This window comes from Zea mays, chromosome 4 (assembly GCF_902167145.1).
Source record: "Zea mays cultivar B73 chromosome 4, Zm-B73-REFERENCE-NAM-5.0, whole genome shotgun sequence".
In the NCBI taxonomy this organism is placed as follows: domain Eukaryota; kingdom Viridiplantae; phylum Streptophyta; class Magnoliopsida; order Poales; family Poaceae; genus Zea; species Zea mays.
The window spans coordinates 127,781,781-127,806,897 of NC_050099.1; the positions used below are offsets into that span (position 1 = coordinate 127,781,781).

Consider the following 25,117-nt stretch of genomic DNA (forward strand, 5'->3'; position numbering starts at 1 on the left):
ATGGATGATATGATTGTGTGGATGATTTGATTCTGTGTTTTGTAAAGTTTAAACTGGTGAATTATATAGTGCTATAGATATATGGTCTGTTTGGTTCAACTTTTTTCTGACCAACTTTTATGAGAATCTGGCTGTGAGAAGAATCTGATTGTGGAGAGAATTTGATTATCGTTAGAATTATGTGCGGAGGAAGATGAATATATTCATAGGGTTCAGGATCTAGAAAGTAATGGATTCCTACTATTACAATAACTCGACGAATTATGTGTTTATATTGATTTTGGATAGTTTTTAACAAATCAAGTTTTATAAAAGTTGGGTATTTGGTATTCAACATCAACTTTTGGTGGCCAGAACTTATGAAAAGCTGAAACAATCATGACCATAGTTACGTGTTATAATCTAAAGACTAGCTTCGTCCATAGATTATACATGCCCAAACGTCATGCTAATTACTTTCACGTAATCTGCTACTGAAATTAATGATTTTGTAGCATTCCATGTTTTTTAATGCGACTGGTTCCAAATCTACAGACAGTCACTTCAAGTCCAGTTACCGGCCCAGCCTATTATTGCCTGGTAACTGAGCCACATTTCGTCCAGAAATAGCAAAACATCAGCCGCATGCCCGCATATCCACAAAAGTAGCAGCAGCGCCAGCGGCCAGCCGCCAGCGCACCACCCCATTCGACCATTCCCTAAAATCTCCTACTCCGTACCCTACCGGGCCCATGCGTCAGTGTCTTCAACGCCCACCCATCGAACGGCCGCGCCATCGCGAAATCCTAGATCGCACGGCCGAGATCTCTCAGCAACGACATATAAAAATGTAGCGTCAGCCTCTGCGCACGAGCTCTCTCCTCTCTTTCCGCCTCCATCCGACCACCCCCGCGAGCTTCGACAGTTCGACACACGCGGCCGCCCCTTCCCGGCTCCAGCCACACCCCCCGGAGGCGGCGATGCAGATGGCAGCGGCAGTTGCCCCCACCGACGCCCCGGCCTCGGCGTCTGCGGCGGCGGCGCCCTCCCGCCCCCACGCGCACGCCGCGGCAGCGGTGGCGGCCGCGTCGCCTCACCCGCACGCACTGCATCCGCATCACCATATGCCGCAACCGCGGTGGGTGGTCATCCCATACCCTCCTCCACACCATCCCATGGTGGCCGCGCCGCCGCCACCTTCTCTGCAGTTTGTGAAGCATTTTACGCCGCCGTCCTCGGTAACACCGCCGCCGCCGACTGGATCCGGCGGGAACGGGGGCGAGGATAACCGGACCATCTGGGTGGGCGACCTGCAGTACTGGATGGACGAAAACTATCTTCACAGCTGCTTCGGCTCTAGCGGCGAGGTTCCTTCTCTCTCACAGAGCCTGCTCCTCCTCTGATCCAGCATTATCCGTACTGGATCTCTCGAATCCAGCTAGGTTTATTCCATGGCTTAGTGTTGATTCGTCTATACTGTGCTGTAACAGGCTTAGTGGCGTAGTTTTGCGGCAAATCCTGGTTTGGTAACGAAAAAGGAATATGTGATATTATTCTGTTGAATTGTGTTGGTAAGGTAGCAACGTAGTCACATTCTCAGTTAAGGCTACTGTATTTGATCTAAATGGATTATCACTTTAATATATTGTTCACGAATGTCTGTGTTTCTTTGAGAGACTTGCTCTACCACTAACTATCTTTTATTCCATTCATTACTGATTGCCAATTAGCTAGTTATCTGCTATTGTGTTGTTATAAGGTAGTGAAGTCATCAGTTTTTCAGTTAAGACCACTATGTTTGGCTTAAATGGTTTACCCTTTTCTTTGCTGCATCAAGTAAGATTTTGTTGTCTTTTCTTTGAGAGATTTGCTCCATCATTACGTTACCATTTTCTCCATGCGTTACTAATTGCTGTATCACTATTCATCTGCTATTGTAGGTGGTGAATATTAAAGTCATTCGCAATAGACACTCGGGAGTTTCTGAGGGTTATGGTTTTATAGAGTTTTATACTCACGTTTCAGCAGAGAAGGCACTGCAGAATTTTTCTGGTCACGTAATGCCTAATACTGACCGGGCTTTTAAGTTAAACTGGGCATCATATAGTATGGGAGAAAAACGCTCGGAAATTTCGTCTGATCACTCGATATTTGTTGGCGATTTGGCTGTTGATGTTACTGATGCGATGTTGCTGGAACTTTTTTCTAACAAATACCGATCGGTGAAAGGAGCTAAAGTTATTATTGATGCAAACACAGGCCGTTCTAGAGGCTACGGCTTTGTTAGGTTTGGAGATGATAATGACAAAATTCATGCAATGACTGAAATGAATGGTGTTTACTGTTCCACAAGACCAATTCGTGTAGGACCAGCGACTCCTAGAAGATCTCAAGGTATTTCCAGAATTGAAGTTTTTTATTTAGGCTGTGACTCCAGTTACTATTTTACAAATCTATAATGCTTTTTTCCATATTCCATGATCTTGACTATATATTAGTCAATGCTATCTGTTGAGAATTTTATTGCTACCATAGAAATTTCCCTGTTACAAATATGCAATGAGTTCCACACATATAACTGGGAGTTGTAACAATCAATTTTGTGGCATATCTATTCTTTATTGCTCAATGCTATGAGTTTTTAAGGTGGTGGTTATATTTCAATATTTTGGGTAGATGTAACATGTTACTACATGCATCGTGCATACATCTTCAAATAGGTCATATTTTGGGGGCCTGGTTTTCCTATCATCTACTCCAGTAATTGGGGCTCTATCGGCTGGTGTGCAGGTTTTTTTTAAACATAATTTTCCCATTTGACATGCCTTTTGATTTTATAGTTGCTTATTTTAGGTGATTCTGGCACTTCTCCACCAAGGCAATCTCATGTTGACTCTACTAACAGGACGGTATGCTCCACTTGTTAGTGGGTTTGGTTATCTTAAGCGCATCTGTTTACTGATAAGAGTTATTACTAGCCTCGCTCTACTTTACTTGCTGTTGGACTTGGAAAGTTCTCTCATGCATGCCTTTCATCATTAGTTTTTTTTGGGAAAATATGTTTGCGGAAGGTGAAAAAAGTATATAGCGACGCAAAATGCTTTTGGGAGCTAAATATGTTCCGCAAAAAGTAAAAAAAGTATATAGTGATATGAAAAATTCTTTTGAGATAGTGTTGCAGCCTTCTATTGAAGACAAACATGTGTTCAGTATTGCCCCAGACGGTAACTATTCAGCTAAAGTGGCTTACGAAGGGTTCTTCATGGGATCTACCTATTTCAGCCACTTCTTCGGTCAGAGGTCTGGTTAGCAAGGGGCTCAATTCTCTGATTGTTTTGGGGGCCTACATTATCTGGAACCATCACAACAAATGTGTCTTTGATAACTGGAATCCTAATGTGTCTTTAGTCATTAGGATGGCTCTGGATGAAAATGGATGTGGGAAATGGCTAGGGCTAAAGGACTTTCCTATCTGTCTGCCCCTCTTCTTGAGGTTTAGCCTCGGGGGGAGTTTTTTTTCGAAAAACGCAGGAGAACTGCGCCTCATTATATTAAGAAGAAAAAACAAGGTCTAAGGAGACCAGATACAATAAGACAGACTTCCTTACAGAGGTCGAAAAACCAAAATAATCCATCTGAAACAACAAACTACTACTGATGAAAACATCCTCCGAGGCTAAACCTCAAGAAGGGGGGCAGACATATAGGAAAGACCTTTAGCCCCAGCCATTTCCCACATCCATCTTTCCTCCAGAGCCATCCTAATGGCTAAAGACACATTAGGGATCCAGTTATCAAAGACACATCTGTTGCGGTGGTTCCAAATAATGTAAGCCTCCAAAGCGATCAGAGAATTCAGTCCCTTTCTAACCAGACCACTGACCGAAGAAGAGGCTTCTTCCCACCAGCTCATGAAGGAGGCCAAACCAAATTGAGGGGCGATCCTATGAAGGTCAAAAGTCCTCAGCAGCTGAAACTAGAAAATCCTTGAGAAACACAGGAAACCAGGAGATGGTCTAAAGTTTCCTCCTCTTGATCACATAGAGGGCATTTCGGAGGGTGATCAAGCCCTCTTTTAGCTAATATGTCAGCGGTCCAGCACCTATTATGCGCAACAAGCCAAAGAAAAAAAATCTGCATTTAGGCGGGGCCTAGGTTCTCCACACCCTAGGATAGTGGTTGAAATAGGTATATCCCATGAAGAATCCTTCGTAAGCCACTTTTGCTGAATAGATACCGTCTGGGGGGAGTTTAGACCAGTAGTAGTTTGTTGTTTCAGATGGATTATTTTGGTTTTCTGGTTTTTCGGCCTCCGTAAGGAAGTCTGTCCTATTGTACCTGATCTCCTTAGACCTTTTTTTTTCCTTCTTAATATAATGAGGCGCAGTTCTCCTGCGTTGTTCGAAAAAATGCTTTTGGAAGCTAATTAACTAATATCATTTTTTTGTAACAGATCCAAATACTAACAACGTATATTTGTAGTCAATATTTTATATGGTTGTCCTCACATTCTAGGATGATGAACTGAAGTGCTATTTCAATACTTGTTATAACGCTATAGGTATATGTTGGTGGGCTTGACCCCAATGTTAGCGAAGATGAACTGAGGAAAGCATTTGCAAAATATGGTGATCTTGCCTCTGTCAAAATTCCTTTTGGGAAACAATGTGGGTTTGTTCAATTTGTAAACAGGTAAATCTGAGATAATGTATCTGAATCTTGCACTTTACATCATAATATCATAACAAATATCTGATTGGTAACTGTTTATTAAGTTTCTACTTTGTTGTAAATTTTAGATTGCGTAAAACATTCTTGTCTTCTGTTGTAGAGTTGATGCTGAAGAAGCACTGCATGGGTTGAATGGATCAACTATTGGGAAGCAGGCAGTTCGACTTTCCTGGGGCCGCAGCCCTGCAAGTAAACAGGTGAACTGATTTAGTTTCAATTTTTCTTTATTTGTCATAATAATAGTATAATTCAAATTTGCTTCAATAATAGTATAATTCACATTTGTCATAACTCCTGCTTGATGTGGCTTATTATAACTTCTTAGAGACTGATAACACCATTATGTTCAAGAAAGGGAATGAGAGGAACTCGGATGGAGAAATATTGTACTTTTAACATGAATATGTTTCTATCGAAATTCTTGATGGTGTCTACCTGGAAGGATTGTTCTTCCATATATATCAGTGGCATGGTTTCTAACGCTTGAAGTAAGCATGGTGAGAGGTAAAGGGTCTAGTTGCCTATGCAGAATTAGGGGAGAGAAAGGGTAGGAAGTGCAACTCTCCCTGATGCTGATTTGAATGGTGTTGGCTATGGTGGCGTTTGGTCTAGGCTGGGATAGGGAGGCGCTTGTTGGGGTGGGGCCTATCATGTCCCCTTGCTCTTCCCTTATCACTGCTAGTGCATGGTGGTGGGGGCTTGGTCAATGATAGGTCTTCGGATGCGAGTGGAGGTAGTGATTTAGGTCTTTTGGCTTAGAATATGCTTTCATTCACTAGTGGTCGATCTCTCCATTTAGTTTGGCCCGTATATGCTCCTATTTTAAGTTTTCGCGCTAGATGTTGTTATATTGTGGACTTCTTTGTGAGTTGTGTACCACTGGATGACCTATGTAGTGGTGTGACAATGTGGCTAAGTATGGCATGGGAATGACGATCACCAATGAGAAGAGATAGCATTTGGTGGTTTAAGGGCAATATAGGGAATCCCACTTGGTTTGGAGATAACCAATGACATCATTCCCTGCTTGGTATGGTGTCATCTCTCCCTGGTTTGCCACCTCTTGCCTTAAGCGCTTAGGTAATTGGAAGGGGGTGGCCTAGAAATTCATGAATGTGTTACATTTTGTATCCTATGCTCAGTTCCTTTTCTACTGATAGAACATTCAGATTTGTTTTGACCTGAATCGCGTAACTGAAAATTACTGATACAGAAAAGGGGACATTTATTTTGTATCCTATGCTCAGTTCCTTTTCTACTGATAGAACATTCAGATTTGTTTTGACCTGAATCGCATAACTGAAAATTACTGATACAAAAAAGGGGACATTTATTTTGTTTATATCTTTTGCACTTTAGTTTGTGTTTTGGGATGTAACATAGCAATCGTTGATACCTTTGCATGACACCACAGAGATTTGCCAAAACCAATTTCTGTAGCCCTTTTGTCATGTCTATTTAAGTATTATTGCATGTAACCTTCTCTATCGAATTAAGAGAGCTTGACTTGGGGGGTGGGGAGACAGCCCCCCCCCCCCAACACACACAGTAAAAGTATGAAAAAAGTAAGTCTGAAAGCCTCAAAGTTTATGATGTGATAAGAGTATAAAAAAGGACTCTTGGCTCATGCGTTGCAAATGTAACCACAAAATTTCTTAGGTGTCTGTTGCAATGGGCTTAATAAAACCAGTCGTCTCATATTTTCCGGTACACATATAAACCAATGCCTTGTGCTCATCATGGTTCTCACATGCAATTGTTTGTGTCACATGCTAATTTCTAAAATGTCTGTTTTGCTATGTTCATGTATATTTCACTGGTTTCTAAAATGGAGAGAAAGAACGTAGAGGAGTTCCTCTATTAGCTATTACACGAGAGATAACTTACCTATCACAACCTCCATTTTATGAATACCCTCTCCTTGGAAAGTTATTGAACAGAATTTAAAATCAGATGCCAAAATGTGAGGGCCCACAGATTCAAAAATATAAACCGGTACCTTACAATGTCAAGAGATGAATGTCCTACATATTTTATTCTTAATCAACTACTTAACATCATTCTCTTGTCTTTTCACCTATGTAGAATAGAATAATGAAACCAAACTAAACATTTTCTATAAAAAACTGTTAATAGTTGTGTGAAGCACAATGCTAGTAATGATTACTTCAGTCATGTTGAAAGGGTGTCCGAATACAGGAAATCGATGTTGTTTGATCGCTAAGGCAAACTGATAGTTGTGGATGATTCTTGACATTCTTTTTAATAGTAGTGTAGAGAATAGATATTAAAAAAGCTGACAAATAATGTTTTAGTAACTCAGTAAATATGGTCCTCACACTTAGCAACAACCGAAAACAAAATATGAGAACTCATGTATGATAATATAAAATACTAATCGCAATGATTGTTGTCTTCAAATGACAAATAAATATAGGTCCAATGAAAAAATTGTGGATCCATCAACCAAATGCTCAACACGATAAATTTCACCATCGAAAATGCATCATAAATAGCACATACTATAGCTAATCTCTCAAAGTTACTTAGTAGCTCATTTCTAAATCAATAGACATCCATGGGCTGGTTCGCTCCACTCCAACTAGGACGTAGCAAAGCCACATCTATGTTTCTAGTGACATCAGATTTTCCCTCCAGCTCATCTCTATCTATCTATCTACACTATATAAAGCACCAGTTTCCACGGTTTCACCATCGTCGTGCGTCATCCTTTCTCTTTCGTTCACCTCTTCCTCCCCCACATTTAAATGGTAAAAAGCTAAAGTTATGCATAAATGAGGATTCGAACCATGGTTGTTGACTCCAAACCCACATTCACACCCACCTAGCCAACATAACACACGTCTTTGTGTTTTATACTCTATATATTCAAGCGAGGGCCTCTAGCTGAGTTGGTTAGGTGGTCTGATTAGCACTCCTCGGGTCCTGAGTTTGAATCCCAGTGGGAGCGAATTTCAGTCTTAGGTTAAAAAAGGTCACTCGCTGGTTCTTCTGGTTGTGTCCACACGAGATGGACTGACCTATGGGGGCGGATCTTTGTGTAGGGGCTGGGAGGGCTCAGAACACGAGTAAAGATCTGGCCCATAGGGGGCGGACCCTCATGTTGCACGGGGGCCAGCTTTCGTGACCTTTCTCGGTCGGGGCTCCGATTGAGCTTCTTAATATAATCCTGTGGGGCACTCTTTCCCCTACCGGCCGAGGTTTTTTACTCTATATTCAAGCATAAATGGAAACCATAGCAACACACGAGCACTTTGCTAGTTCCACTTTAAAATGGGGATCGAGACAATGAAAGTGTGAGAAGTATCACCAAATGCAATGACCTCACTTCCCAATCCAACGCTCGCCAACTGTTATGCTCTCCACTTTGCTGCTGCGTCACTGTTGCACCCTCCTCCCCTGACCAATTCCTACACGTACAACACTGCCTACCAGTCGTCCCTAAGTGATACGCCCTTTCAGGTGCTCTATGGTCGGGATCCTTTGTAAATCCGGTCCTATGAGCCCGGGGATACTTGCGTGGCCGCTGTGGCCAAGACGATGAAAGAATGGGAAGAGTTCTTGGCTGATGTGCGGTACAGGCTGGAGCAGGCAAAAGCTGTTCAGAAGCCCCACTACGACAAGCACCACCACCAGGTCTCCTACCGAGTGGGCGATTGGGTCCTGCTCCGCCTTCGACAACGCCAGTTGCCTCCCTGTCACCGGCGGTCCAAGGCAAGCTTCAACCGAGGTACTTCGGGCCCTATCGCGTCTCAGAGCTCATCAACGACGTCGAGTTCTCCTAGAACTTCCTCCTCGCACCAAGCTCCATGACGTTTTTCATGTTGGCCTCTTGAAGAAATGGGTGGGCTCCCCTCCAGCAGCTCCGCCCCCACTTCCCAACATTCATCATGTCGTGGCGCCTGAACCAGACCAGGTCGTGCGCGCCTGCATGGCTCGAGGCGTCCGTCAAGCGCTCGTCCACTAGAAGGTCTAATCTACTGCATCGGCGACGTGGGAAGACCTGGACTCCTTCTGCAACAAGTACCCCGACTTTCAGCTCGAGGATGAGCTGGGTCTCGAGGGGGGGATGTCATGTGGGGCCGCACCTACAACAGGTGTAGGCGAGCCCGTGACGTGCGCAGGGTGCTGAGTGTGCATGTCGCGCGGGAGGAGCTAGCGGCCAGTGGCTGATAGGGAAAGTAGGATTAGTATCCATTTTAGTTTCTACAGTTAAGGAGAGCAACCCATGTGGCTGGGCCTTTGGCCATATATGCTTGTAACCTGACTCGTTACGGGGGTAAGCAATTCATATTCAATCTAATCTCCTCTCCCTATTCTCTAACAAAGTCTGTGGCAGAGGGGAAAACCTCGCCGGAGAAGACGAACCAAGACTACGATCTCCGTAGTCGAAGGCCAGCTACCCTACGACCCGACACCCTTGACAGTTTGTCTTCAGATACAACCTTACTAGTGTTACTAGAAAGTCTAGCTGAGGAGGTTCACCTTAGGTCTGCTTATGAACCCAAGAAGCATCTGCTAAACAGGCTTATATAGCTAATAAGTGTTCCGCGATACAAACGGCTATCCGTTTACCTTTGGAAGAAACAGTGCCAGCCATTTGGAGCGTAGTCTTTCGTTCTACTAATACCATGTGTTTTCATCATAGCTACGTTTGTCACTACACAGAATTGCAATGATGAATTTTGTATCTTTAGTAAATATTTCCTGCTACTTCTTTAGTTTTTTTACCTCATGTATGGAATTTTTTTACTTAACTTTTGCTGTAATGTGTACGAGGCTTAACTAAAACAGTACTATTTGTGTTGCTCACTTGTAAATTTTCTGTCTTCCAGTCTAGGGGTGATTCTGGCCACCGGCGCAATGGCAACTGCAACGGCATGTACTACGGGACACCATTCTACGGTGGATATGGCTACGCCTCCCCGATTCCGCACCCAAACATGTACGCCGCGGCCTACGAAGCCTACCCGTACTATGGGAACCAGCAGCTAGTGAGCTGATGTAGTGATGTGGCGAGATGCTCTCTGCTCAGTTTTCCTCCCTTGGAGGAAACGAGTTTTTGGTCCCAGTAAAAGCATAGTAGCTATGATGAGATATATGATAGGTGGCCATAAAAATGGGCGCGAGAGACGAGACAGGCATATGATGGTAACGCTACCTGCAGATTTGTGCTGCTAGTAGAACCTAAAAGAGCTTGTAGTAGACAAATAAAACCTTTTCTTTTGTCTTGGAAATTTTGACTCGCTAATAAAAAGTGAAGCTATCTGTTGTTGTGGCTGTCTGTTTGGTTGGTGTGCTGTGTTTTGGGTCGGTGGTCCTTGCATGTTCGGTTTCTCACTTCGCATCAGTTGCTGTTGCTAGCTTGGAGTTGCATGATGTCACACCGCCTGTATTATTTTTTGCATGCTATGTTGATACACGTATCCATGTTGCTATCCTGCAGCCAACCGCGGCTATCCTGTCAATACGAACTTCGGGGATTTAGGTTTTTTGGTTCTGGGATGATATTTTTCTTTTGGGACCGGTGGGGACTGTTCCAGTTTGGTTAGGGGGATAGGGTTGCCTTCATTGATTGGTAAGGATGTGATAAGGCCTTTTTATAGATGTTCAAACAGTGCGGGCTGCCCGTCTGGCCCGTGGCACGACACGAATTTAGTCCGGTCCAAACATGGTTCGGCACGGTCGGTTACGGGTCCGGGCCGGGTATATGCAGATACAGCGGCCCGTGTGCTTTGGCCCGGCCCGGCACGATAAATGGGTCGGCCTGACGGCGGCCCGCGTATTTGAACACAAATGCAGTGTAGCGCAGGCCCAATTCAATTAAATGGGTCGGGACGGCGGCTTGGCCGCTCGGCTCAAACGGTAACCCTAACCCTATCAGGTATCCCGACCGCCGACCCCGAGTCCCCAACCCTGACGCCCTCTCTGCTCTCGGTCTGGCGGCGGCGGCGTCGTTTTCTCTCTGCCCTCTCTGCCCTCCGCCCCTCCCTCCTCGTTGGTCGTGCTCGCCCTGCTCGTCGGTCGTGCTCGCCCTGCTCGCCTCTGCGCCCTGCGGTCGATTGGGGATCTCGTCGCCTCGTCGGTCGTGCTCGGACTGCTCGCCTCTGCGCCCTGCTCGTCGGTCGTGCTCGCCCTGCTCGTCAGTCGTGCTCGGCTGCTCGCCTCTGCGCCCTGCGGTCGATTGGGGATCTCGTGCTCGGCTGCTCGCCCTGCTCGTCGCCTCGTCGGTCGTGCTCGGAGTCTCGGACTGCTCGCCTCTGCACCCTGCTCGTCGGTCGTGCTCGCCCTGCTCGTCAGTCGTCTCTGGTGCTCCGGCTTTGAAAGGTCCGTCTCTACTCTCTACTCATTTACTGTCGTTAGCTTAATTCTGTCGTTGTCTGTTTAATTCTGTCAACAACATGTGTTACTAGCGGTTTATCTGCTAAGTTCTAACGAAACAACCTTTATATTATTAGCGGTTCATAGTAGGCGCGAGGAGTCGCATCACTGTCCATCTGCTGTTTATTATTAGCATGTGTTACTAGCGGTTCATCTGCTATTTATTTTAGTTAACAACATGTGTTAGCTGTTTAACAACATGTGTTTATTTTAGCATGTGTTAGCTGTTTATTTTAGTTAACAGCATGTGTCAACAGCATGTGTTAGCTGTTTATTTTAGTTGTCTGTTATGTTTTTAGATTTAGTTTATAACATCTGAACTCACTTTATTTTAGTTAACATCACGTGTTAGCTGTTTAACAGCATGTGTTTATTTTAGCATGTGTTAGCTGTTTATTTTAGTTAACAACATGTGTCAACAACATGTGTTAGCTGTTTATTTTAGTTGTTGTCTGTTATGTTTTTTTAGATTTAGTTAATAGCATGTGTTATGTTTAATTCTGTCAACTGCATTGCAGTCGTTGAGGAACCGGAGGCGACAGTCCTCTAACCGGTTTAGCTCCTCGGGCTCGTGGTCGAAGTCGGGGTCATGGACCTTGATGCGGCTGCAGAGGAGGAGGAGCGCCGACTTGAGGACCACAATGAGGCGCAGGATGCTAGGTACTTCCTGGGGTTTGGTGACACCCATGGAGATCCTATTGAGGTTGATATTGTTGCCGACTCTCAAATTGGCACTGGAACCGGATCCACTAGCCCGTCAGCAGAAGTCCCTAACCCTAATTCTGATATTTGGTCTGGCAAGGCAAAGGAGGATTACTTAAGCGTAGTAGCTCATTTTGTTAATTCTAAGTGGGAATTAGAAAAAAGATTGCTTGCACTTTGGCTCATTGATGGTAAGCATAGTGGTGTTAACATTGCTAATCTTGTAGCTACTGTTATTGATGAGTACAGTTTAACTGAAAAAGTGTTTGCTATAACTTTGGATAATGCTTCCTCAAATAATGTTGCCATGAAATTTCTAAGACCTTTCTTGTGTGGTTACCTTGGTGTACCTGTTCCTGATAGTAGCCTTGGTACTGATGCATCTGATGATGAATTGTCTACTATGTTTTTGCATCAACGTTGTTCATGTCATGTTATTAATCTAATTGTTAAAGCTGGTTTGGATCCTATTAGAACATATCTTGATGACTTCAGAACTGCTATAACATTTTTAAATGCATCCAACCAACGTATAGCTGCATACAAAAGCTACTGTATGAGTATGGCTATTCGCCCTCGTAAATTTGGTGTTGACATGGATGTTAGGTGGAACTCTACCTATTTAATGATTAAACACTTGTTACCACACAAGTCCACCTTCTCTGTTTTTATCAAAACCCAATATCCTTTGAATGAGGATGGGAGTCCTTTACTCACTGATAATCATTGGGCAATTGCTGAAAAAGTGTTATCTTTCTTAGAATTGTTTTATGAATCAACTATTGCATTGTCTGGAGTCTACTATCCTACTAGTACTTTAATGTTGCATCACATTCTTAGGATAGCTAGACATCTAAATGCATTTGAGAATGATATATTGCTAAGATGTGCTGTTGTTCCTATGAAAGATAAATTCTTGAAGTACTGGAGAGACATTCCAATTTTGTGTGCAGTTGCATTTATTTTGGATCCTAGAGCTAAAATGAGGGGTTTTAACAAAGTCCTTATCAAGTTATCTAGTTTAACTGGTACTGATTACTCTAGGCTTCCATTTGATGTTTGTACTAAGCTAACCAAGGTATTTCAGTTGTATGAGACCAAATTTGGTGACACACGCATGCGCGGCGCCCACCAACCATCATCTCACCTATCTGGTAAGAAAAAAATGGCATGGGATGACATTTATGGTGATGATGACCTTGATGGTGAGTTCTCTACTCCTCTGGGAAGGAGATCAGGTTCTTCTTCAACCCCTCAAGCTATCTGTACTGTTGCATCTACCTCTGAGTTAGCTTCCTACTTAGACAGTGATACTATCACTGAGTTTGATGAGGACTTCAATGTCCTTTCTTGGTGGCATCAACATAAGTTAACTTATCCTATTCTTTCACTACTAGCTAAAGATGTCTTGACAGTGCCAGCATCTACTATTTCCTCTGAGTCTACCTTTAGTCTTGTTGGCAGGGTGATTGAAGAGCGTCGACATCGTCTAGCTCCTGATATGGTAGAGATATTATCATGCATCAAGGATTGGGAACTTGCTGATGGTCACCTGCAACACAGTGTGGAGGAAGACACACAAGAACTTGAAGCTGAGCACGACAATCTATGGCTTGATGATCCAGCAACACAATCAGCTAGGGATGATGAAAATGCTTAGTCTTGCAACCTACTAGTCTTATGTTTTATGAGTTGTATTGAACTAATGATCTGTACACTGTAATGGACTGTAATGAACCTATAAACTTTGGAGCTGGGCTGCACTCTTTTTTCTTAGGGTTTTCTCACGAGGTGTGAGTTTTTACCTAAGAAGGTTTTTAATGAGTCAGCCATTGCACTAACAGCTCCTAATTATAATTTCATATCTGTGTTTGTGTACTATCTTGTGAACCAACTGTTATTTCATGTGATCATTTCATATTTGTATTAATATGATATTATCTTGTGAATTGATAAATGAATTTTGTTGTCTTAATATATGTAAATAATATGTTATTGTATATGATTAATTCTGTTAAATGTATGTATTTATATACTGCTCTACTGTTAGTTTGGGCCAGTGGTGTGTAGACAGGCTAAATGGAACAGAGAAAAAAATGAGCTGTCAATTATTACTAAGGGCTAGTTTGGGAGTCCAAAAACTGGAGGAGATTAGAGGGCTAAAACCCCCTTCTTATTTAAAATGAATAAGAAGGGTTGAATAAGGAGAAGATTTTAGCCCCTCCAGTTTTGTGTCTCCCAAACTAGCCCTAATAGTCGATTGTAGTATATATTTTAAAACATGTGAGAGAGTGAGAGGATGAAGGTGGACCTAGTAATAATCGCTCAACATTCTTTCAGCCAACAAAATAGCCAATCTAGTATATGTAATGGCTATATAGTTAGCTATAAAGGACATATCAACGGCTTACAACCAGCAAGCAATTGGCTATAGGGATGACGGGTTGGGTAAGTTGTGAGTAAGCCATTTACTTGTCCGACAATTCTATTCTTTGCTTGTGCCTGTAAGGGGCTGCGGGTAAAATTCTCCACCCTTGCTCATACCAGATAGATATTAGTGGATATGGGCAACCCATCATCTGACAAAAAATAACATGTCAACATGTTCATTTGAACAAGAACATCAACAATTTAAACGAGAACATAAAAAATTTGACAAGAACAAATATAGTTCAAACTTCAAAGTTCACAACCAGGATCGATCATCCACAAAACCACAAACATAAGTCTCAAACTCTCAATGTCTCGGTCTTTTAGACAAGATAGTTAATTATTACAGCTCAATGCACTAGGATAAAATACCACACACACAGGTACACAACATAAACAAGAAGTGCAAAACTACATAACTCATCCACCAATCCACCATCTAGCCATCTCACAAGTCATGGTCACATGGATCAATGCTGTCGGTCTGAGATCATCCTAAGAACAAAGGAAAGACATCAGACTCGAGATCATTCTTAGAACAAAGGAATGCCAGGAATGCCAATGTTTCCATTTCTTTTTGAAGACATGTATGGTAAGGTAATTTAGAAAAGAATTAAAAATATATATAACAAGAGTAGTTTCCAAGCTTTCACGTGCGGAGCAAGCAAGCGACACCTAGGTGAGCTGACTACTCTTTGGAGTAGGTTGAAAATCGATCAGTGAAAGCCTACTTGGTTTGTAAGGAAAATGGACCACAACCCATTTACTTAAGTGATTTTAGTGTTTGATGATCAACATAATATGTGGACTAATGTGTTTTCTAGTGTTTATCTTTATAGTTCACAGGATATCACATGGACTTGGACTAAGGAATTGAGGAAGCAACACCTCAAAGAAGACATTAGAAGACTCATTGAAGACTCAAACATCAAGCAAAGTCCAAGACAGAATACTAGAAGAAGCCCAAGTGACGAATCCTAAACAATAGAAGACTGAGCGAATTTTGGGTGCACCATACAAGTCTAGTGGTGCACTAGACCAGTCAGCGGACCAAACACGAAGAGAGTGTGTTTCAGCACCTAAGCCTACTGGTTGCACCAGACTAGTCCAATGGTGCACCGGACCGAGCGCTGGACCAAGTACACAAAGAGTGTATTCCCAGCACCCGAGCCCACTAGCACACTAGATAAGTCCGGTGTACAGAAATGGTCTGCTTGACCAACATGCTCAATGGTTGGCAATAGCTAACTCCAACAACTATCTAATGTGGCAGGTCACCAGACCTATCCGATGTGCACTAGACCTCTAGCATGGTGTAGAGAATCTGTTAGAACCAGAACAACTGGCTAATGTGGAAGAGCACCAAGCCAGTCCGGTATACACAAATGGTGCATCCGATTGGCCCGATGTGACGTAGAAAAGGTTGCTTCCTTCTGATGGCTCTTTTGGACTTGGGGCTCTATATATACCCACCCAATCGACCATTTGAAGGCGTGGAGAACTAAGAAACATTGCTAGTGTGTTGAGACACCTTTCTAGGGCTCTATAAACCCAAGTGCTTAATAGAACCACTCCGTGATTAGTGTAGGTGTTTTGTGAAGTGCATAGGTTAGTTAGACCGCTTAGTGCACTTGCTTTAGGTTGCGTCCTAGTTGATAGAGTGAGGTTAGATAACCCATAAACACCCTCGGCTCTTGCATGAGTCGTTTGTACCTACTGAGGCGAGAGTCTTGCAAGATCATACCAACCACGTTTGTGGTGTGGCCGCCACTCTGTACCGATGGGAACAAGGCCTGCGGTATTTCAGCAAGAAGCTCGATAGTGAGGACAATAGGGAGCATCCAAGAGAGTCCAAAAGCGGAGCACCACTTACACGTGGAGAAGACCTATGGCTATCTACGAAGTTACCTATCCAAGGTGCTTGGCCCTTGCATGAGCTTCCCGTTGCATAGGGGCACCAACAAGGATTAGTAAGAACCTTGTGTGGTTCTTGGTACCTCGATAAAAATAACGACGCATCACAGGAGTTTGCATTATCTACCACTCTTAAGCTTCCACATTTATATTGCTTCATTTGGTTGTGATTTACCTTTCCTAGCTTAGATCATAGGCTAGTTGATAGGATTGGAACCTAGGTTGCATAACTCCGTAGTGCGGTAGATATATGTCACACCCGTTTTTGGGGGCAAAACCGAATGCATAGCATATATGTGCCAGGATCCATTTTCCACACATATGTTGACGTCATAAATGTAATATATCAAAAGACAATGCAATAAAGGGGTAAAGTAACTTTATTACATCATCCAAACATAAGTGTCTTAAATAGTATCATCATCAAAGTACATCAGATAAAACACGAACGCTCTTCCACAGGAAGATGACTGACGCGTTGTTAGACTTAGTACTCGTCAACATCGTCTGCAAAGTCTTCTTCATCACCCTCTGATCAAAATATTAGCAAGGGGTGAGCTCACTTATGGTCGGGGCTCAGCAAGTGGGAGGAGTAATGCAAGTTTAACAAGGTAGGCTATGGATAAGTGGTAAGCATTTTAGTTGGTCAATATTTTATTAACAACGCCTGACTTACTAATTGTAAGTGTATCCCAAAATTCCCAATTAAACATAAGTACATGATTATATCTCAAAAACACTTAAGTGAAACCACTTAAGCAAACCATTTGTGAATCATCGGATCACAATTTATTTTCCATCTTTAAGTTCAATTATCATGTGAGGGTCCAGGTTGCTCTTAACCGTGAGCACGACTGACATATCAATTTTACACTCTGCAGAGGTGGTACAACTTTACCCACAAGCCATGTATCCCCTCTAGCCTAGGTTGTACAGACCCGTAAACACTGCGGAGGTGAATGGCTAGGGATCCATTATGAGGCTTTCATAAAATATCCTTAGCACAAAGCCACCCGCTAAGGTTTCCACGTCAGTATTGATGGTCCTCTAGGCGAGGTAACTTAGCCAAGACTACCACCCCATGTTAACATGAGCTGCCACCAAACCACTGCCACCCCCTCTTGCCATCTTTCAAGTAGGGTTGCTAAGCACTAAGTCTATAGAGCTAATTACCAAAGCTAGAGCCATGATAGCACTCGTGGTTGCACTATTATCCTAGGTGGTCACTCCATATTCCATTTAATATGAAATGATCTTGTTTAACCATCGGGTTAACATCATAATACAAATCTCATTTCCAGAACAATAGTATCATTAAAGAGCGACACCATAGTTATCAAGTTGAGCAGTAGCACAAATTGCTAAGCATAGTATTTATCCTACGGTAATCAAGGAATAGGGTTGGTAATTTCTAGAAAATCCTATTTAGGCAAATCCCATCAAATTATGCAAATATCCGAAAACTAAACATTATTATATGTATTACTTGGGTACAAACAAAAATACAGAGGGAGAATCCACTTGCCTTGCTCAAACGTGTCCGGTGGGTCATCTTCGAACATATTTGGTTCTTCTACCACACAGTCAACTTCTAATAGTATCACACCACACAAATACAAGAGAAAACATTCACGAATAAATATACACCATTCAATAAACAACAAAACATTCATTATAAAGGTAGATTTTAGGGACTAGCACATAGAAAAACAAGGATTCTAGTTAAACTTTTTAAACTGGTATAAATATGAGCACCATATTTACAAAAGTCAGCCACCAAAATAGAAATCGACCATCTTCTACCTCCGGCTCTCGGCTTCCACGACAGAGGAGACGACGAGCTAGAGGCTGGGCCGGTTTCTCTGCGGTAGACAGTGCTCTAGGCAGGGATTCGACGAAGGAGGCGTCGGTGAACTTGCGGTTGTCCTTGCCGGTGACGAGGGAAGGAGCAGGGACCTCCAATCACAACGAACGGCGGCATGAACACACACAAACGAGCGAGCAGCGAGGAGGAGCATGTGAGGGTGAGGCAGAGTGACAGGGTGGAGTGGTCCGGCACTCGACGCCATTTTATAAAGAGGGAAGATGAGAGGGCACCGAGGAGAGGGAGGGGCGCGATCGATGGCCGACATCAAGCGCCATTGAGGCCATTGATGGTGGCGGCGACGGTTTTTGGTTCGGATTGAATGGGGAGAGGAGAGGGAGGTCGCACAACTGTTTCGAGTGCGGAAGTCCGGGCGGCCGAGAAGGCGGGGCAGGACGAGCGCGATTGCCCAGACGCTAGGGCCGGTGGCGGCGCTAAGGCGAGCGTGGCGCGCGCGACCGAGCAGGAGGAAGAGGCAGGGGGCCGGGCGGGCCCACCTGTAAGCGAGGGTGGGGGGCAAAGTCACGTGGGGCTGCCCAGTTGGGCCCTTGGCTGGGCTGAAATTGCCAGCCGGCCGATTAGGGTTTCACATTTATATATATATATATCCAATAAGAATATAGATAAATATTTTTTTAAATATTTCTAAAAATTCATATAAGTATACCAACAATATTTATCATTTAAGAATTTATTTTTGGACCAAAGTTCTCATATCAATTAATTGGGTTTTCAATATAAAAGAAATTCCACAAGAACAACCATCAATCAAATATGAGCAAACAAAAATTATTCTAAAGGTAAATAAGATCAAACACTTGAAAGAAAAATTCTTCTATAATTACCACTAATAATCTAAATGCATTATTTTAGTTGATGGTTTTGAGGTGTTACAAACCTACCCCCTTAAAAGAATCTCGTCTTTGAGATTAAAGAACTTCTGAAAATAGATGGGGCAATTCTGCTCTAAGTTCATCTTCTCTTTCCCAAGTGGCCTCATATTCCGAATGATGACTCCACTAAACTTTGCATATGTTGATAACTTTACTCCGAGTAATTCTGCGATATGTTTCCAGAATTCTGATAGGATACTCCGAATAAGTTAAATCCTCATTAACATTGAATTCTTCCATAGGTAATTGTTTCTCCGGTACTCTTAAGCATTTCTTAAGTTGTGATACATGAAATACTTCATGCATGTTCGATAAACTATCAGGTAGCTCCAATTTATATGCTACTTCACCTTTTCTTTCCAAAATTTTGAATGGGTCGATAAAGCGGGGAGATAATTTACCTTTAACCTTAAATCTTCTCATTCCTCTCATTGGGGAAACTTTAAGATATACGAAGTCTCCAACTTCAAATATCAATTCTCTTCTTCTATTGTCAGCATAGCTTTTCTGCCTTGACTGCTGTTTTCAAATTCTCTCCGACAATCCGAACTTGCTTCTCAGCTTCTTGGAGAATTTCTGGACCAAATACTTGACTTTCTTTTGCCTGATTCCAATAAAGCGGTGTTCTGCATTTACGTCCATAGAGTGCTTCAAATGGTGTCATCTTTATACTTGTTTGGTAACTATTGTTATATGAGAATTCTGCATAGGGCAAACTCTTATCCCAACTTCTACCATGCTTTAAAGCACAAGTTCTTAACATATCTTCTAATACTTGATTTGTTCTTTCTATTTGTCCATCTGTTTGCGGATGATAAGCTAAGTTGAAATTCAGCTAAGTATCCATGGACTCATGTAATCTTTTCCAAAAGCACGTGGTAAATTGGGTTCCTTGTGTAAGGAAAATGGACCCCAGGCCATTTGGCTCAATAGGTTTTGGTGTTTGATGATCAACATAACCTGTGGACTAATGTGTTTGCTAGTGTTTGTGTTTGTAGTTCACAGGATGCTTAAGTTACTTGGACCAAGGCATTGAGGAAAGCAACACCTCAAAAGAAGACATTATGAAGATCAAGTGAAGTCCAAGAAACAAAGGAAGTGTTGCCTGCGGACTGTCTTGTCTGGAGCACCGGACTGTTCGGTGCACCAGGGAACAGTAGCCCCAACTGCTAGTTCTAGGTGGCACTGTGGAGAGAAGACCACCGGAGTGTCCGGTATGACATCCGGAGTGTCCGGTGTAAAAAGCCTGCGCACCAACGGTCGGCTGCAGTGTCAGACCAACGGCTAGGCGCACCAGACAGTGAACAATGCACTGTCTAGTGCACCGCAGAGCAGCACCTTTTCTCCAACGGCTAGAATTGTGTTGGGGCCTATAAATACACCCGAATTGGCCATTCCAAGGTGTGAGAGCCCAAGCAACATACCAAGGCATATAGTAGACATTCCCAAGAGCTCATACACCCAAGTGCTTAATAGAATCACTTGGTGATTAGCGTAGGTGCTTTGCGAAGTGCTTAGGTTAGTTAGACCGCTTTAGTGCTTGCTCTAGGTGAACCCTAGTTAGTTGAGTGAGTTTTGAAAAACCACACAACCCCTTGGCTCTTGCGCGAGCCGTTGTAATTGTACCAAGTGGGGCGAGAGTCTTATGAGACCGTGACAACCATGTTTGTGTCACGACTGCCACCGTGTACCGGAGGGAACGAGGCCCGCGGCGTTTCAGCCGAAAGCTGGATATATAGTGGAGACAGCGGGGAGCATCCGAGAGGAGCTGGAAGCGGAGCACCACTTGCGCGTGGAGAAGGCCCATGACTCTCTACAGAGTTACTCGACCGAGGTGCTTGGCCCTCGCGTGGGCTTCCCTTTGCGTAGGGGCACCAACGAGGATTAGTCGGGACCTTGCGTGGTTCCGGATACCTCGGTAAAAATACATGCGTCATCCACGAGAGTTTGCATCTCTACCTTGCTCTTTAATCTCCGCATTTACATTAAGCATTTAAGTTTCAATCTTGTCTTTATACTATTGTTTAGGATTGAAACTTAGCCATTACGGTAGAGATAGCAACACTTAGACAAAACCTAGTTTGCACATTCAAGTTTGATTATTTGCATAGGTTTTACTCTAGGGATTTATTTGTGGCCTAGTTTAGAGAAAGTTTTAGAAATCCTAATTCACCCCCTCTTAGGTGTCACTTGTTTCTTTCAAATGGTATCAGAGCCTGGTTTGGTTCATTTCAAACACTTTAGCTTCACAGCTAAAAGAGCCGATGCTTTTTAGAAGAAGGGATGGATACCCATAGGCCACCACACTTCGACGGCACTAACTTCCCATATTATAGTGCTAGAATGACTTGTTACATAGAAGCCATTGATCTAGGTGTTTGGAGAGTCACTCATGACGGGATGAAACCACCCAAAAATCCCGAGAAACTCACCACGAGTGAGGAAAAAGAAATTCATTTAAATGATAGAGCCAAAAATTGCTTGTATGAATCTCTTAGCATGGATATTTTTAATAAAGTTTTTACATTAAAACTGCTAATGAGATTTGGCTAAAATTGCATGAGCTCCATGACAGCACATGTAGTGTCCATGAGCAAAAACATTGCCTAGTCTTAAATGAGTATAGTTCTTTTGCTATGAAAGATAACGAGCTTGTTAGATATATGTATTCTCACTTGAATCTAATCATCAATGAGCTCAATTCTATTGGCATAAATAAGCTAGGTGATGCGGACATTGTGAGGAAGATTATCTCCCTGCTACCACAACAAAGATATGGGAGCATCATCACTATTCTTCACAACATGGAGGAATTGAGTACAATGACCCCGACCATTGTGATTGGAAAAATCGCGGCTTTTGAGATGTCACGAAAAATGTGTCGGGGAGAGGAGCCAAATTTCTAAAGGCCATATGCTTTTGCATGTGATGAAAGGAAGGGTAAAAACAAGGCTCCCAGTCCAAGTTCCTCAAGTGAAGAAGAGGAAGAAGAAGAAAGTAATGATGATGAGGATAATCAACCATCAACATCATCCTCCGAGGACGAAGAAACAATTCGACGCATCAAAAAGGTAATGGGGATGATCCGCAAGATTAATCTAATAGGTGTGTGTCGGTGTTTGGAGCCCGACCGCACACCCGAGGTTACACCTCACGGTGCTTTTGGGTAGGACGGTGCTGTTGACTGTAAGTCAATGGTTCGTGCGAGATGCACGAGAGACGACAGACAATTTTCTACAGGTTCGGGCCGCGTTGAGATGCGTAACACCCTACTTCCTGGTGTGGATCTTTATGTGGTAGGTTACAAGGGAGATCTCCTGTGTGGAGAAAGACTAATGGGTTGAGTAGATGGTCGATGATTCTGATGGGGTACCCCCTAGGCCTTATATATTTGACCGTGGGGCACTACATGCGTGTATGATAATGATGTGTACCTAAACAATAGTGAACCGACTGAACTTATCTTCCTATGATCCTGCCGACTTATCCATAGTTTGTTCCAACGTCCAAGGGCGCTACGCGGGAAAGTCGGATCGGCGCTGTGGATAACGCTTAAATCCAACGAGCCGCCTGGGCCTGAGTCTACTTCTTCCTCGCATCGGCCCATTCCACTAGTAGTTCTCCCCTGGCCCATGAAGGGACGACCTTGCGAGATAATAGGCCTAGAGCCTTTCGCGAGGCCTTCTTGCCTTCTAGTGGACCCGGGGGATATCCGTCCCTCACAAGCCCCCAATCTTTGAGTTGATTCTGAAATAATCACCCCAAAGATTCTAGGTCCAGCTCGCGATTCTGTGGCTTGATTTCCATTCTGGTGATGGGCGCGCCGAAGGTGCACCTATTGAGCGTTGCTACTGAACTTTGAGTAACTCAGTAAAAACAACCTTCTCAAAAGTTCTCCTTCGGTGCTTTGGAGATCAACATCTTGTCATCATATCATGCTTTGGAAGTCAGCATTTGGAACTTTGAGTAGGTTTTTGAAAACTAACCACTCAAAGGTCTTCATTTCATGCCTTAGAAATCGGCGTTCTGTCATTCAGCTTATGCTTTAGAAATCAGCATTCTGTCTTCTGGAATTTAAAATCTATTGGGCGCACTGGAGGTGCACCCAATGGGTGTAGCCCCCGAGCATTGAGTGGATTTTTGAAAATAATCCACTCAAAGATCTTCATCTTATGCTTTAGAAATCAGCATTTTATCTTCATCTTATGCTTTAGAAATCAACATTTTGCCTTCATTTCATGCTCTTGCGAATTCAAACGATATTATCTGCCCACACCTTATTAGGTCTAAAATTTATTTGATTGGTGACAGATTGGACGTCTGGTAGATGGCTCTTGGCTGGTCTTCTCCCCGCGCTGTGCTTCAATGCCTCTACTGACTAGACTAGCAGTTCAGTAGCTATATTTGGATTTCCTTCGATCTCTATCGATCTCTTCCTTCTGTCTCAGGACATTCATTGCGTATACTGTATGAATATGACTTGTTCAGAAAATCTATTGAAAATTCCTGGTTACCCCCCAATGGGTGTGACCAAGGGGCGTCTTGGTACGCAGAGCGTTTTAGCGTACGTCCTAGAGTAGTAACTTGATGTGACCACGGAGTGTAATCATATCGCCCGAGCAGTTGACCTTAGTCCAAATGGTGTCGTGTTACGTGAAGCGGCGTCTGTTGCCTGACTCATTTTCAGGCGACTTGAATTACTTATTGAATACTTGCGACTGTTTGGTGAGCATGGTAGGAAGTGGACGGTCACTTCCGACCTCTATAAATAGCCTGCTTGCACCGTTGTTCTCTTCACTCATCCTTCGATCATCTGCTACTTTCTTCTCCTTTTATCCTCTTCTCCATCCGATCATGGGCAAAGGCAGGAGTGGTCGCGGCTCGCCCCGCCATGCTGGCGACAAGCGGAAGCGGGATCCAAGCCCTCCCTCAGAGGACTTCGGTGACTCGGAGTACATGGAGGAGGAGGTTTCCTCTGAGTCCGAGGGGTCGCTTGCTCTCGCCTCTCCCCCGATGGCGTCCGATGACTCGGACGACTCCTAGGGGATAGCTGCGGAGGTGTGGACGTACATCCGCTCTGTCGAGCGCGCTGGGCTCGAGGGGTCAGATGTGTTGGAGGTCTCCTCGGATGAGGAAGACTCCTTCGACTTGTCCAAGGAGCGGAGCGGCGACGACAACGACGACGAGGCCGGTGGCGGTGGCGATGACAGCGACGACGGTGACGGCAGCGGATTTTTGATTTCTGAGCCCTAACTTCACTTTTCTGCCTCGAACCACTCCTCTGTTTCCCTGAGATCTCGATCCTGCTCGATCCGCCGGCAAGACCGCGTTGGCGTCGAAGCGGAAGAGGTAGGGCTCCGTTGCGGCAATCATCCCACCTATCGACCCCAAAAGCCAGCTGCCATTCAAGGGTAACCACATGTCCATCATCTCGGAATCTGACCTCCTTCATCTTGTTGACGTTGGGGTTTTGCTTCCAAAAGAGCTCTGCTCTTGGCGAACTTGCCATGGCGTCACCGTTCTGACAGAGGATACCCATGAATCTGTCGTTTACGTTCCTATTCTTATTCGCGACCTTGCTCTTCCCGTCTCCCCCTTTTTCCATGGCCTCCTTGATTTCTACGAATTGAACTTGACTCATCTGAACCCTAATTCCATCTTGCAAGTTTCCATTTTTTGTACATCTATGCGAGGCCTTTCTCGGGATTCTCTCCCATTTCGGTCTCTAGAAATACCTTTATCATTGTCGGCCCGGGACGGCTGGGGGACAACACCAGCTCGTTGGCGACGCAAGTCTGGAGCTTCGTCACGGGAGGAAAGCAGAGTACCTCGACATTCCCCTCAAGGACAACATTAAGGGTTGGCGTCTCGAGTGGTTCATTGTGGAGAACCACTACAAGTCACTCCCCCCTTGGTCAGGGAGGTAGCTAGATGTCCGCACACCGAGTTGGATAGAATCTCTGACCCCTTTGGAGATAACAGAGGCTAAAGTACTGCTTGCCGAGGTCTGCTTGCTGAAGGATAGAGGTCTGACTACTGAAGCTGTGGTTGCTGATTTCATTTTCAAGAACATTCAGCCTTTGAAGGACAGGGCCTACCCTCCTTATTTGTACAGAGGTGTCAACGATTCTACCTGGGTCACGAACAGAAAAATTCCCACTGAAGATCTGACAAGCCGACTAGACATGATCCTAAGGGGTAG

The 25,117-nt window shown here is 43.9% G+C and overlaps 1 protein-coding gene across 1 annotated transcript; it reads left to right on the top strand.

Annotated features, from left to right (window-relative positions):
• Nucleotides 1-821: 821 nt before the first annotated feature.
• LOC103653663 (polyadenylate-binding protein RBP47) lies at nt 822-10,015 on the top strand. The gene is made up of 6 exons (XM_008680491.2): nt 822-1,346; nt 1,920-2,373; nt 2,833-2,888; nt 4,541-4,671; nt 4,811-4,907; nt 9,567-10,015. Exons 1-6 carry the CDS (start codon nt 960-962, stop codon nt 9,732-9,734), a joined length of 1,293 nt encoding a protein of 430 aa, XP_008678713.1. The 5' UTR covers nt 822-959; the 3' UTR covers nt 9,735-10,015.
• The last annotated feature ends 15,102 nt before the right edge of the window (nt 10,016-25,117 follow it).

Excerpts from the sequence above, each read along its gene's own strand:
- LOC103653663 (XM_008680491.2), top strand. The coding sequence starts at position 960 with ATGCAGATGGCAGCGGCAGTTGCCCCCACCGACGCCCCGGCCTCGGCG. Across the intron at positions 2,374-2,832 it reads GACTCCTAGAAGATCTCAAG|GTGATTCTGGCACTTCTCCA; the intron begins GTATTTCCAGAA and ends TGCTTATTTTAG. Across the intron at positions 4,672-4,810 it reads TTTGTTCAATTTGTAAACAG|AGTTGATGCTGAAGAAGCAC; the intron begins GTAAATCTGAGA and ends CTTCTGTTGTAG.